This window comes from Acanthochromis polyacanthus, chromosome 1, assembly GCF_021347895.1.
Source record: "Acanthochromis polyacanthus isolate Apoly-LR-REF ecotype Palm Island chromosome 1, KAUST_Apoly_ChrSc, whole genome shotgun sequence".
Lineage (NCBI taxonomy): Eukaryota > Metazoa > Chordata > Actinopteri > Pomacentridae > Acanthochromis > Acanthochromis polyacanthus.
Window position 1 is genome coordinate 37,186,774 of NC_067113.1, and position 15,418 is coordinate 37,202,191.

The 15,418-nt window shown below is 42.1% G+C and overlaps 1 protein-coding gene across 1 annotated transcript in view; it reads left to right on the top strand.

Moving 5' to 3' along the window:
* The window catches only part of LOC110959949 (neuronal PAS domain-containing protein 3), a 394,699-nt gene extending 379,730 nt beyond the window's left edge, over positions 1 to 14,969 (top strand). Inside the window, exon 2 of the mRNA XM_051946489.1 lies at positions 14,657 to 14,969. Coding sequence (XP_051802449.1) covers positions 14,657 to 14,969 — 313 coding nt within the window. The remainder of the gene's footprint in view (positions 1 to 14,656) is intronic.
* The last annotated feature ends 449 nt before the right edge of the window (positions 14,970 to 15,418 follow it).

Sequence of the window (15,418 nt, forward strand, 5' to 3'; positions counted from 1 at the left end):
CAATTGTGTGTCATCTGCATAACAATGGAAGTTAATACAATGCTTCCTAATAATATTGCCTAAAGGAAGCATGTATAATGTGAAAAGTATCGGTCCTAAGACAGAACCCTGAGGAACTCCGTGATTAACTTTAGTCTGCTCAGAAGAGTTATTGTTGACATGCACAAACTGGAACCTATCTGATAAGTAGGATTTAAACCAATCCAGTGCTGTCCCTTTAATGCCAATTGAATATTCTAGACGCTGTAATAAAATTTTGTGGTCGATTGTGTCAAACGCTGCACTAAGATCTAACAAAACAAGTATAGAGACTAGTCCATTATCTGATGCTATGAGAAGGTCATTAGTAACTTTCACTAGAGCTGTTTCTGTGCTATGATGCACTCTGAAGCCTGACTGAAACATTTCAAACAAATTATTCCTTTGTAGGTGTTCACACAATTGATTTGCAACTGTTCTTTCCAGAATTTTAGAGAGAAATGGTAGGTTGGATATCGGTCTATAGTTAGCTAACACATCTGGATCTAAAGTGGGCTTTTTAAGCAAAGGTTTGATGACAGCAACCTTAAAAGCCTGTGGTACATAGCCTGTTACTAGAGAGAGATTAATCAGATCTAACATTGAAGAATTAATTAAAGGTAAAATCTCCTTGAAGAGTCTAGTTGGGATAGGATCTAAAAGACATGTTGATGGTTTGGATGTAGAAACTGTTGAAATTAGTTCAGAGAGACATATAGGAGTGAAGAATTCTAAAGATTCATCAGGTCTAACAGCCAATTCAAAAGCATCTGTGACATTTGTAGGAAGGGCCAGATTAATTTTATCTCTAATCAGAACTATTTTATGCGTAAAGAAGCTCATGAAGTCGTTACTGGTTAAAACTAAAGGAATACAAGGTTCAACAGAGCTCTGACTCTTTGTCAGCCTGGCTACAGTGCTAAAGAGAAACCTAGGGTTGTTCTTGTTCTCATCTATTAAAGATGAATAATAAGTTGTCCTGGCATTATGAAGAGCTTTTTTATAGATTACTAGACTATTTTTCCAAGCCACATACACTACCTCTGAATTAGTGGAATACCACTTTCTTTCCAGCTTTCGGGATGCCTGCTTTAAAGTCCGCAGCTGGGAATTATACCAAGGAGCAAGTCTTCTCTGAGATATAACTTTCTTTTTTACAGGTGCAACACTATCAAGAGTTGTACGCAGTGAGGCTGAAGCATTATTAACATAATAATCCACTTCTGTGGGGGTAAAATAATAATATTTGCCTTCTGATTTATCAGTAAATGTTGCTGAAGTAAACAGTGAGGGTATTATTTCCTTAAATTTAGATACTGAATTGTCAGACAAACACCTACTGTAATGATATTTGTTCTCAGCTGCTAAACAATCCTTTACTTTAAATTGAAATGTTATCATAAAATGGTCAGAAAGAAGAGGGTTCTGGGGAAATACTGTTAACTCTTCAATTTCTAAGCCATAAGTCAGGACAAGGTCAAGAGTGTGATTAAAACTATGAGTTGGTTTATTTACATGTTGAGAAAACCCAATTGAGTCTAATAATGAATTAAAAGCTGTTGTAAGGCTGTCACTGTCTACGTCAACATGAATGTTAAAGTCACCCACAATAATAACTTTGTCTGAACTGAGCACTAATTCAGATAAAAAGTCTGAGAATTGAGATAAAAACTCAGAATAAGGAGCAGGAGGACGATATATAACAACAAATAAAACTGGTTTCTGAGCTTTCAAATTTGGATGAGAGAGACTAAGAGTGAGATTTTCAAATGAGCTGTAATCAGGTTTAGGCCTCTGGTTCAATTTTAAACTAGAATGGTAGATTGCTGCTACTCCTCCTCCTCGGCCTGTGATTCGAGGAATATGACAGTTAATATGACTAGGGGGAGTTGATTCGTTTAGGCTAACAAATTCTTCCTGCTGCAACCAGGTTTCAGTCAAACAGAACAAATCAATCTGGTGATCAGTTATCAACTCATTTACTAGCAGAGATTTAGACAAGAGAGATCTAATATTTAACAGACCACATTTAATTTTCCTGTCTCTTTGCTCTGTTGAAATAGAGGTATTAATTTTTATTAAATTTTTGTGGTTACTATTTCTTTTGTATATTTTTGATTTGATTAATTTATTGAATTTTGGTGGTCGGGGGACAGACACAGTCTCAATAAAATTAACTGAATTACTGGAGGGTGACAGCTGTGAGGAAACTGCAGAGAGGTGTGTAAGACTACAGCTCTGCATCCTGGTCTTAACTCTGGGTTGTCATGCTTTAGGAGTACTAATAAAATCAGCCATATTCCTAGAAATGAGAGCTGCACCAGCCAAAGTGGGATGGATGCCGTCTCTCCTAATCAGACCAGGTTTTCCCCAAAAAGAGCTCCAATTATCAATAAAGCCCACGTCGTTTGATGGACACCACATAGACAACCAGCGGCGAAACGACGACATGCGGCTAAACATGTCATCGCTGGTCAGATCAGGCAAGGGTCCAGAGAAAACTACGGAGTCCGACATGGTTTTGGCGAAAGTACACACCGATGCCACGCTAATTTTGGTGACCTCCGATTGGCGTAACCGGGTGTCGTTACCGCCGACGTGAATAACAATCTTACTATATTTACGATTATCTTTAGCCAGCAGTTTCAAATTTGCTTCTATGTCGCCCGCTCTGGCCCCTGGGAGGCATTTAACTATGGTCGCTGGTGTCGCTAGCTTCACGTTTCTGACTATGGAGCTGCCAATGATCAGAGTTGGTTTCTCAGCGGGTGTGTCGCTGAGCGGGGAAAAACGATTAGAAACATGAAGCGGTTTGTGGTGAGCCGGGACAGCAGGCTTGAGTTTAGGACTGTTTTCCTACGAACTGTCACCCATCCACCCGGCTGTTCGGGCGCTGCTAAGGGACGGCTAACAGATGCTACACAAGCTAAGCTATTGCGGTCCGCACCGGCTAAGGGGGCCTGGCTAGCTGCTAGCGGGTTATTTTCCATGGTGCGGAGCCGCGATTCCAATTCGGAGAGCCTCGCCTCCAGAACTACAAAAAGGCTGCACTTATTACATATATCGTTATCACTAAAGGAGGCAGAGGAATAACTAAACATGTGGCACACTGAGCAGGAGAAAGAGAGAGAGGGAGAGGGAGAGGAAGAAGCAGAAGCCATGCTAACACCACAACACAGTGCTGAAACAGGAACAGGAAATGACGCAATACGCTCACCGTAACGTCAGACGTCCAGATGATCAGTGTGAGGCTGCTTCACTTCCTTCTACCTGTCTGTTCTCTGAATGTTGTTTCTTAGTTTTCACCATAATTTATCTATTTTATTCACTTTTATTCTCTTTTATTCTGTTTTATTTTATTTTCCTTTCTTTTCTTTTCTTTTCTTTCTTTCATTCTCTTTTATTTTCTTTTATTTTCTCTTCCTGTTCCTGTACTTCCTGTACTTTATCTCCAGCTTCTCTCCTCCTCTGTTCTCTCAGTCGGTAGATTGGTTTTGGCATCAGTCCTCTGATCAGTGATCTCTCTCTCTCACACACACACACACACACACACACACACACACACACACACACACACACACACAGTGAGCGGTGGTGTCATCGCCATGGCGATGTCAGCAGGCGGGGCTTAATCCAAAGTGACACTTGTTCTCTGCCTTCCTTTCCCATCGCCATGGAAGCAATTACCCTCCTCCTGAAGGGCCTTTTGTCTGTGTGTGTGTGTGTGTGTGTGTGTGTGTGTGTGTGTGTGTGTGTGTGTGTGTGTGTGTTTGACGGGGTGGAACCTGGGCTTCGGGTCACCTGATTGGCTGAATTGAAAGACGAGAGGAACAAGAGAACAGAACAGAGGACGGAGGAACGCTGAGATGAAAGAAGAGAAGGAGCTCTGTTCCTCTCCTTCTCCGTCTTCTCCTCTTTTTCTTCTAATATTTTTCTTCTTTTTTATTTTCTTTCTTCTTCTTTTCCTTTATCTTCTTCCTCCTCTTCTTCTTTTCTCTTCTGCTTCTTCTTCCTGGTCTTCTCCTTTTTCTTCTGTTTTTATTCTCCATCCATCCCTCTCTCCATGTCCTCTCCATAGAGACGTCTTCCCTCCAGGTTTCACTGACTGATCTTCACACTGATTCCTTCACAGTTTGTAAAACATGGACAGTTTGGTGGTTCTTTACCGTGTAATTTAATACTCTCTGTCTTTCTACTGAATTCTTCGAGTCTCTTCACAGTGTTTACCGTATTTTCACGACTATAAGGCGCACATAAAAGTCTTAGATTTTCTTCAAATTGTGCGGCACGCCCTATGGTGCAGTGCGTCCTGTGTGTGTTGTTGTTGTAAGGCGGACGTAGACCAGGTGGTTTTTTCCACGCATCACCATCGCTGTTGATCTGTGACTCTATGCGTGGCCATCTCACAGCCGATGTGAAAAAACAAGTGAAGCAAATGAACTCTGAGCTTGCTGTCATTCCGGGAGGCCTGACAAAGGAACTCCAACCGCTGGACATCGGTGTGAACCGGCCGTTCAAAGTAAGGCTGCGAGCGGCGTGGGAGCGATGGATGACCGATGGAGACCACAGTTTCACTAAGAGTGGAAGGCAGCGCCGGGCGAGTTACGCCACAGTTTGCCAATGGATTGTAAATGCTTGGGCTAACGTGTCTGCTGGCACTGTTGTTCGAGCTTTCGCAAAAGCCGGCACCATTTCCGAGGCGCCGCACGGCACGGAAAGTGACTCTGACAGTGAAGAAAGTGAACCTGGCATGTTTGATGGAGGTTTAGCGCAGCTGTTCAATTCAGAAACAGAGGATGAGGACTTCCATGGGTTTGATTGATGACGATTACCGGTAAAAAAAAAATGTGAATACCAAACTCAGTTTTGCTCCCGCTCTATTTTTAAATACGCACACTTGTGTGCTTGTTTTATCCGTGTGTTTTACCATGCCGGCGCCTATTGATGATTAAAAAAATGTTAGTACTTTGTAATCAATACTTAAATAAAGCACAACCAAACTCAGTTTTGCTCCCGCTCTATTTTTAAATACGCACACTTGTATGCTTGTGTGTGTGTTGTTGTTGTAAGGCCGACGTAGTAGAGGACACCATGAGAACGTTAAAGGGGGAAGTGTGGGCGTGGATTGTATATAAAACCCTCGCCATATAATCAGGTGCGCCTTATGTGTGTTTTAAATACAGTAATGGCACACATAACTGAGACTGCGCCTTTTGGTACAGTGCGCCTTTTGGTCGTAAAAATACGGTAATTTATTTAAATATGAGATTGTGTTATGAACCTAAACGTGTTGGGTCTGTACATCATGTGTGTTCTGTGTTCTGGACCTTAGCGTGTTGTGTCTTTACATTGTGTGTTCCGTGTTCTGGACCTTAGCGTGTTGGGTCTGTATGTCATGTGTGTTCCGTGTTCTGGACCTTAGCATGTTGTGTCTTTAGATCATGTGTGTTCCATGTTCTGGACCTTAGCGTGTTGTGTCTTTACATCATGTGTGTTCCGTGTTCTGGACCTTAGCGTGTTGGGTCTGTATGTCATGTGTGTTCCATGTTCTGGACCTTAGCATGTTGTGTCTTTACATCATGTGTGTTCCATGTTCTGGACCTTAGCGTGTTGTGTCTTTACATCATGTGTGTTCCGTGTTCTGGACCTTAGCGTGTTGTGTCTTTACATCATGTGTGTTCCGTGTTCTGGACCTTAGCGTGTTGTGTCTTTACATTGTGTGTTCCGTGTTCTGGACCTTAGCGTGTTGGGTCTGTATGTCATGTGTATTCCATGTTCTGGACCTTAGCATGTTGTGTCTTTAGATCATGTGTGTTCCATGTTCTGGACCTTAGTGTGTTGTGTCTTTACATCATGTGTGTTCCGTGTTCGGGACCTTAGCGTGTTGTGTCTTTACATCATGTGTGTTCCATGTTCTGGACCTTAGCGTGTTGGGTCTGTACATCATGTGTGTTCCATGTTCTGGACCTTAGCATGTTGTCTTTAGATCATGTGTGTTCCATGTTCTGGACCTTAGCGTGTTGTGTCTTTACATCATGTGTGTTCCGTGTTCTGGACCTTAGCGTGTTGGGTCTGAATGTCATGTGTGTTCCGTGTTCTGGACCTTAGCATGTTGGGTCTGTATGTCATGTGTGTTCCATGTCCTGGACCTTAGCATGTTGTGTCTTTACATCATGTGTGTTCCATGTTCTGGACCTTAGCGTGTTGTGTCTTTACATCATGTGTGTTCTGTGTTCTGGACCTTAGCGTGTTGGGTCTGTACGTCATGTGTGTTCCATGTTCTGGACCTTAGCATGTTGTGTCTTTACATCATGTGTGTTCCATGTTCTGGACCTTAGCATGTTGGGTCTGTATGTCATGTGTATTCCATGTTCTGGACCTTAGCATGTTGTGTCTTTACATCATGTGTGTTCCGTGTTCTGGACCTTAGCGTGTTGTGTCTTTACATCATGTGTGTTCCATGTTCTGGACCTTAGCATGTTGGGTCTGTATGTCATGTGTATTCCATGTTCTGGACCTTAGCATGTTGTGTCTTTACATCATGTGTGTTCCGTGTTCTGGACCTTAGCGTGTTGTGTCTTTACATCATGTGTGTTCCGTGTTCTGGACCTTAGCATGTTGTGTCTTTACATCATGTGTGTTCCGTGTTCTGGACCTTAGCGTGTTGTGTCTTTACATCATGTGTGTTCCATGTTCTGGACCTTAGCGTGTTGTGTCTTTACATTGTGTGTTCCGTGTTCTGGACCTTAGCGTGTTGGGTCTGTATGTCATGTGTGTTCCATGTTCTGGACCTTAGCGTGTTGTGTCTTTACATCATGTGTGTTCCATGTTCTGGACCTTAGCGTGTTGGGTCTGTACATCATGTGTGTTCCATGTTCTGGACCTTAGCATGTTGTGTCTTTACATCATGTGTGTTCCATGTTCTGGACCTTAGCGTGTTGTGTCTTTACATCATGTGTGTTCCGTGTTCTGGACCTTAGCGTGTTGGGTCTGTATGTCATGTGTGTTCCATGTTCTGGACCTTAGCATGTTGTGTCTTTACATCATGTGTGTTCTGTGTTCTGGACCTTAGCGTGTTGTGTCTTTACATCATGTGTGTTCCGTGTTCTGGACCTTAGCGTGTTGTGTCTTTACATCATGTGTGTTCCGTGTTCTGGACCTTAGCGTGTTGTGTCTTTACATTGTGTGTTCCGTGTTCTGGACCTTAGCGTGTTGGGTCTGTATGTCATGTGTGCTCCGTGTTCTGGACCTTAGCGTGTTGTGTCTTTACATCATGTGTGTTCCATGTTCTGGACCTTAGCGTGTTGTGTCTTTACATCATGTGTGTTCCGTGTTCTGGACCTTAGCGTGTTGGGTCTGTATGTCATGTGTGTTCCGTGTTCTGGACCTTAGCGTGTTGGGTCTGTATGTCATGTGTGTTCCATGTTCTGGACATTAGCATGTTGTGTCTTTACATCATGTGTGTTCCATGTTCTGGACCTTAGCGTGTTGTGTCTTTACATCATGTGTGTTCTGTGTTCTGGACCTTAGCGTGTTGGGTCTGTATGTCATGTGTGTTCCGTGTTCTGGACCTTAGCGTGTTGTGTCTTTACATCATGTGTGTTCCGTGTTCTGGACCTTAGCATGTTGTGTCTTTACATCATGTGTGTTCCGTGTTCTGGACCTTAGCGTGTTGTGTCTTTACATCATGTGTGTTCCGTGTTCTGGACCTTAGCGTGTTGTGTCTTTACATTGTGTGTTCCGTGTTCTGGACCTTAGCGTGTTGGGTCTGTATGTCATGTGTGTTCCGTGTTCTGGACCTTAGCGTGTTGTGTCTTTACATCATGTGTGTTCCATGTTCTGGACCTTAGCGTGTTGGGTCTGTACATCATGTGTGTTCCATGTTCTGGACCTTAGCATGTTGTGTCTTTACATCATGTGTGTTCCATGTTCTGGACCTTAGCATGTTGGGTCTGTATGTCATGTGTATTCCATGTTCTGGACCTTAGCGTGTTGTGTCTTTACATCATGTGTGTTCCATGTTCTGGACCTTAGCGTGTTGTGTCTTTACATCATGTGTGTTCTGTGTTCTGGACCTTAGCGTGTTGTGTCTTTACATCATGTGTGTTCCATGTTCTGGGCATTAGAGTGTTGTGTCTGTGTGTGTCCAGTAGATTAGCATCAGGCTGCGTGTTGTGTGTCTACATGCGTGTGATGTTTATCGGTGGTCAGGACCTGAAAGCTTCAGATTTCCCCGTCGGCCGCCTCTTATCTGCCGCCTTCATCTCCGTCTGCATATTGCTGCTGTTTCTCTTTATCTCATCGGAGACGCTGCTGCAGGATTTTACTTTAGAATCTGAAATATTCCTGCTCTCAGCCGGCCTCAGTGGACGCCTCGGCTGATTATGTAAACAGATATCTGGAAACAACGGCAGACTCACCGCTTTATTCTCAGACATGGAGCAGCAGAAATTGATTTCTGTTCAACGTAAATCAGCAGCATTTAGTCTCTGAGGAGCTGCAGGACGATGGAACCTTTCAGGATGACCGAGCTTCTCAGAGGTTCTGGTTGGAAAAAAAATGGATTGATGGAAGCCGTGGTTTCATCTCAGCATCATGTAGGACGTCTGACCAGCTGCTGGTGATGATGGTGTTCAGAGTTTATGTTTATGTCTGGCTGGAAGAAGCTGCTCTGATTTAAGAAGAACTAAAGCTTCAGGATGCGTCAGTGTTTGTGAAATTCTCCAGCTGTTCTCAAAGGTTCCTGTTGTTCTCAGAGGTTCCTGTGGTTCTCAAAGGTTCCTGTGGTTCTCAGAGGTTCCTGTGGTTCTCAGAGGTTCCTGTGGTTCTCAAAGCTTCCTGTGGTTCTCAAAGGTTCCTGTGGTTCTCAGAGGTTCCTGTGGTTCTCAGAGGTTCCTGTGGTTCTCAAAGCTTCCTGTGGTTCTCAGAGGTTCCTGTTGTTCTCAGAGGTTCCTGTGGTTCTCAAAGGTTCCTGTGGTTCTCAGAGGTTCCTGTGGTTCTCAAAGCTTCCTGTGGTTCTCAGAGGTTCCTGTGGTTCTCAGAGGTTCCTGTGGTTCTCAGAGGTTCCTGTGGTTCTCAAAGCTTCCTGTGGTTCTCAGAGGTTCCTGTTGTTCTCAGAGGTTCCTGTGGTTCTCAAAGGTTCCTGTGGTTCTCAGAGGTTCCTGTGGTTCTCAAAGCTTCCTGTGGTTCTCAGAGGTTCCTGTGGTTCTCAAAGCTTCCTGTGGTTCTCAGAGGTTCCTGTTGTTCTCAGAGGTTCCTGTGGTTCTCAGAGGTTCCTGTGGTTCTCAAAGCTTCCTGTGGTTCTCAGAGGTTCCTGTTGTTCTCAGAGGTTCCTGTGGTTCTCAAAGGTTCCTGTGGTTCTCAGAGGTTCCTGTGGTTCTCAAAGGTTCCTGTGGTTCTCAGAGGTTCCTGTTGTTCTCAGAGGTTCCTGTGGTTCTCAAAGGTTCCTGTGGTTCTCAGAGGTTCCTGTGGTTCTCAGAGGTTCCTGTGGTTCTCAAAGGTTCCTGTGGTTCTCAAATGTTCCTGTTGTTCTCAAAGGTTCCTGTGGTTCTCAAAGGTTGCTGTGGTTCTCAAAGGTTCCTGTTGTTCTCAAAGGTTCCTGTTGTTCTCAAAGGTTCCTGTGGTTCTCAAATGTTGCTGTTGTTCTCAAAGGTTCCTGTTGTTCTCAAAGGTTCCTGTTGTACAGATCCTGTCTCCATCAGGGCTTCCTAACTGACCTGCTGTGGGTTTTTATTTCTGTGGTTCTCCTGAAGATATTTGTGGTTTTTCTCTGTTGGTTGAATGAAATCTCTGAGTTTAGGTGAGAGAAGACTGAAAACCGTGAAGCTGTTGGAATTCTGTTGGTTCTCAGATTGACAGAAATGTTTTGGTGCCAAACCAGCGTTACTGCTGCATGTTGTCATGTTCTGCTAGCGGCAGGAGGCTAATGGCTAACAGCTAATCTGGAGAAATAAAGGTGACTTTCTAAGAAGAGCTGTACATGTAGAAGACTAAAAAAGTCTCCTGAATATAAATAATAAATGAAGCTCCTCATACAATAATAGATGAAGACGGCGGGCATCAGGTGGATTTTTATTCTTAAAATCAGGCAACATTTTCTTGAAAAAAAAAAAAAGATTCTGTCGTAAACATCTGATTTTTAATGGAATATCTCCATAGGGGTACAGAGGAACATCTCCTGTGTTCTAATGGTACATTGTGTTAGCTAATGGTACTGAAAGGCTCATTGATGAGTAGAAAACCCTTGTGCAGTTATGTTAGCACATGGAGAAAAGTGGGAGTTTATCTGGATGAACCTAAACTTTAGAGCGATGGTGTAGATATCATAAATGAATCTCCTCCAATGATGACAGCAGATGAAGATGTCGTGCATCAGAGACTTTTTATTTGTCCAATCAGGAAACATTTTCTGTAGACTTTTATTAAAGATTCTGTTGTGGTTTCGACCATATTTTATCTGGTCTGAGATCTGATTCAGAAACCTTAAAGCAGCAGCTGATTCTGACCTCAGACTCTCAGTGAATCTTCGTCTGTCTCATGACTGATGGCGTCTTCCACCTCCGATTGACCTGGAAGTTAAACCTGCCACCTTCCCAGCATGCACCCTGCTCTTTAACACACACACACACACACACAGTAACACACACACCTCCTCCTGTGGCTGAAAGCTCTTTAAAAAGCCATCGACCCACCTCGCTGAACTTTACGACACACACACACCGACAAGCTCTTTAAAACACCATCAAGTCACCCGGCTGAACTTTACGACACGCTTTCATTCCGTGTTTATTCGCAGCAACGCTCGCGCTCACACGTGCACGGCGTTTACCTGCCGAGGCGCTACATGATGAATCCGTCTGTTTGAGTCAAGGTCAAACACGCCCGCCGGCCGCAGACAGACATGAAGACGTATTTGTCGTCCGTCAGCGTAATGCTCTCCAAGTTTGCGGAACAAATAAATTCCGTCTGCCGGTCTGCTCTGCCGGCAGCCTCGCAGACAGCAGGACCGGCAGAAAACACCGAGAACACCGTCCAAATACGCATTCTTATGAATAATAACTACAGCTGGAGGTCCAACAGACACGGAGATCCTCTGGAATCAGTATTCTGTCATCAGATTATTAAACCAACACGTCTGCTGTTTGGAATATTTTAAATCTAATCTAGACTGCACAAATAGTCTTCTAAGGAATAAAAAGCAATAACCCTGAGTGGAGTTTATTTACTGGATGAATCGATCAGTCGATCCTGTTTGGTCAGAAAATGGTAAAACGTGTTGAGAATTTCGGCTGTTTTCATGAACAGATTCCTGAACATCCTGCTGTTAAACGTTACATTCAGTATTCAGGACGGACCGCTCCACTCTCTGTACTCGTCTTCATTTGTTTTAAAGCTTTCTGAAGCTTCAGATTAATAATCTAAAATCTAACTGGATGAATAAATGAAGCTTTAATGTGGAAGGAGCTGCCCAGCACTAATTAATTCATTTAAAATGAGCTCCAGATGCAGCATTAATGTGATAAATACCTTAATTCATCAATACATTTAATTTAATAACAAATGTGACTAGAAATGAGACGTTCTGCATGACAAATACTTTGACTTTTGGCACTTTAAGTATATTTTGATGATAGTACTTTTACTTGTCACGTGCAAATAAACCCAAGGGCAAATTATTCATGTAAATAACATAAGAAAAGATAATAATAAGCGGGATTGTAATGCATAAAGGGGCAAAAATGTGAATATTAGTGCACAAAGTAGGTATAAGCCTTAATAATAACACATAAGATTATCAAAAAATCTTAATATTAATGCACAAAAATGCCAAATAAATGGATCTTTATGCACAGGCGCATAAAAATAACAGGAATGAGTGTAAATAACCTCAATATTAATCCACAAAAACATCTACAACCTCAATACTAATGTGCCAACCAGCCAAACACCCGATCAAAGCAAAAAAGAACTGAAGAAAGATGTAAATAACCTGGATACCAAGTGTGTGAAACCTAAATATTAATGTACAAATGCATCAATAAGCTGGACTTCAGCGCACAAAGGTGTCAAAAACCCAAATACTAACATATAAAACTATAAAAACTTTGATATTAATGTATGAAAATATAAAAGGATCTTTATGCACCAAATTATGAATAACCGGAAAATTAATGCACAAAAGTGTCAATAATTTGGATTTTACTGAACCGAGGCTTCAAAAACACGGATCAATACATAAAAATAACAGAATAAAGTGTAAATAACGTCAACATTAATGCAAAAAACCGTCAAAAACCTCGACACTGACGCACCACTCATGTAAATGTTCTTAACTCTGTGTTCTCAGTGTTCTTGTGTTCTTCTTATTTATAACCTCACCTCTTTTATTCAGAGTTGTGTTTTCTTGCTTTTCTTACGTCACTTTGCTGCTATTACATTAAAAATTAGTATAAAATGAAATTAAGCCAAATTAAATATAATAAAGGTAAGAAAAAATGAAAATGTTTAAGCTTTACTTTTAACAATAAAATCAACAGTATCAATAAATTAATTTTTATTTCCTTTTGTTCATTTCATGGATGTAGAAAATGTTTTACCGTGATTTAACCGATGCGACTGCAGAATTTTACCCTAATTTTTTACAGTGTTTGCAATTTCTGTATTTTAAAATATATGTAAAAAACATTTTCATTTTTCAGGTTTATTTCACTTTTGATCAGTTTCTTGTCGTATTTAAGATATAAATCAATACAAATGATTAAAACCTGTGGTAGAAGGGTTAGATTGATGTAAAGCAAATAAAAATACAGTCTGTAGAAATGTCAGAACAGCGGTAGGTCTGTAAGCGACAGAAAAGCTTCAGACTTTGAGAGGAAATCAGTGAAACGCAGCTTTAAGAAGCTGAAGAAGCACCGCAGCGGACTCGCCTCCATTTTCTGTTTGTTCTGGCTGATAAATAAATGACAAACGGTATGAAAATGATAGTGTTGGCCAGATGACAGCCATTTTTCATGTGCAGCCCTAAACAACTCCTCCTCCTCTAAAGTGTCCCTCCATCATCCTCCTCTTTACATCCTCCAACACTCGGCCAGAATTAATCACCTGTCTGCTGCTCAATGCGTGTGTGTTACAGTGTGTGTGTGTGTGTGTTACAGTGTGTGTGTGTTACAGTGTGTGTGTGTGTGTGTGTGTGTGTGTGTGTGTGTGTTACAGTGTGTGTTACAGTGTGTGTGTGTGTGTGTGTGTGTGTGTGTGTGTGTGTGTGTGTGTGTGTTACAGTGTGTGTGTGTGTGTGTGTGTGTGTGTGTGTGTGTGTGTGTGTGTGTGTGTGTGTGTGTGGCCGGCAGGAAGCCCACAGAGGTTTTTAGCAGCTGATTTATTGCCGAGTTAATTCATAACGGCGTCCGATGATGATGAGAGGCCGCGGGAAAGTCTGCTCGTCACCGCCGCTGCTGAAGGCTGAGAATAAACAGAGCAGCTCTTTGATATAAAGTAATAGAGTGGAAAGAGATGCAGAAACAAAGTCCTGGAAGGAAGACGACCAGATTTCACTCAGCAAAGAGTCTGCTGGAGGGTTAAACGCCGGCTTGAACCTGGAGCTTTCCAATGACTCCTGGAACTCTGAATTTATCAGGAAACACCTGAATCTTTGTCACTAAAACAATTATGTTTATGTTGTCATAGATTTATTCAAGGTTACATTTGTCCGTTTCCACCTCAGTTCAGTTCTTCTGGGTTCATTCTTCTAACCCTATGTCTGCCATCAAGCATGGAGGTGGCGGTATCATTGTACCATCAATTTAACTGACATAATTCCAGTCACTATGGATGATTCTGGAGTCTATCTGGAGAAGTTTAGCGTCATTCCGGCAGTTTTTGACTCATTCTAGATGTTTTCATTCACTTTGGAATAGTTCTGCACAAATTCTGAGTGAACTTTAACAGTTTTTGTGTCAATTTGGGAAAGTTTTTAAACGTTTTGGAAAACTGTAGAGTGAATGTGAACATCTTCATCAGTCAGTTTGGACCATTTTTGAGTCAACTTTGACAGTTTTGATCAATTTGGGCAAATTTTTAAATTAATTCAGTCAGAGTGTCAGTAAATTTAGACCATTTTTCCAGCCACCTTGGACTATTTTTGAGTCGATTTAGGCAGCTTTTGAGGTAATTTGGTCAATATTTGCAGCAATTTGGGCAGGTTTTTAATCATTTTAGACCTATTTTTAGTCACTTTGGACAACTGTTGGGTGAATTGGTAGACGTCTGTTCAGTCAGGTTAGGCTGTTCATCAGACAATTTTGACAATTTTTGTATTACCTTTGTCAACTTTTGAGTGCTGATTTTGTTCTTCAGATCTTTGCTGAGCTCTGCAGACTTTCCCCCTGTAGTAAAATGATATGTCAGTCTAATGAGTGGATCTGATGGCTCTATTTAAACTGGATCAGAGTCAGCAGCTGTAGTCGATCAGAATCACTCAGGAGACGTTAAGAGGCCATGGAACTGATTAAAACTACTTTCTACATCACTAAAAACGTAAAACCGTCCAGAGTTATTGCTGCTATAGTTTCTGCTGATGTGTGAATTTGTGTCTGGTGTCTGCTGTGGACCTCATCAGTAATCAGATTACTCTGTGTTTTAGGCTGCAGGCTCTGAGGAAGGAGAAGTCTCGGGATGCAGCGAGGTCGCGGCGGGGAAAAGAGAACTTTGAGTTTTATGAACTGGCCAAGATGCTGCCGCTGCCAGGCGCCATCACCAGCCAGCTGGACAAAGCCTCCATCATCCGTCTCACCATCAGCTACCTGAAGATGAGGGACTTCGCCAACCAGGGAGACCCGCCGTGGAACCTTCGCATGGAGGGACCGCCGCCCAACACCTCCGTCAAAGGTAGGAACCAAATACAGTCACTGGTTTACCTCCACAGAGAACCTTTTAGGAGGTTTGTTCCTCGTTAGCTCTTTAAAGAACCTTAATGCTAGACAGAAGGAACAGACAATCAACCTGTTCTTCTTCCTGTTTGTGGCTTTGGTCATTTTTTAACATCCAAAGAGCTGGATGGATTTATGTGTAGATGAATTGACAGAAAAACTCAGTCAGGCCCTCAAAGACACAAATATCTGCCTTTAAATGCTCTATATTCATAAACCAGTAGATTGTTTGTTCTTTATGGGTTCTTTGATGAACCGTTGATGTTAGGAGGTGTGAGCCATCACACAACTTCTTCTTATTATTTGTTTTGGGTGGTTGTCAGGTTGTTTCTTGTCTTTTTGTTTCACTTTTAAAAAGTCAAACGCAGGACCTTAAAGACATAAATATATGCATTAAGAAACTGACAGGAAAATTCAATACATTTGTTTTATTTTCCACTTTCAGTGACATATTTATGCACCGATAAACAGATCAT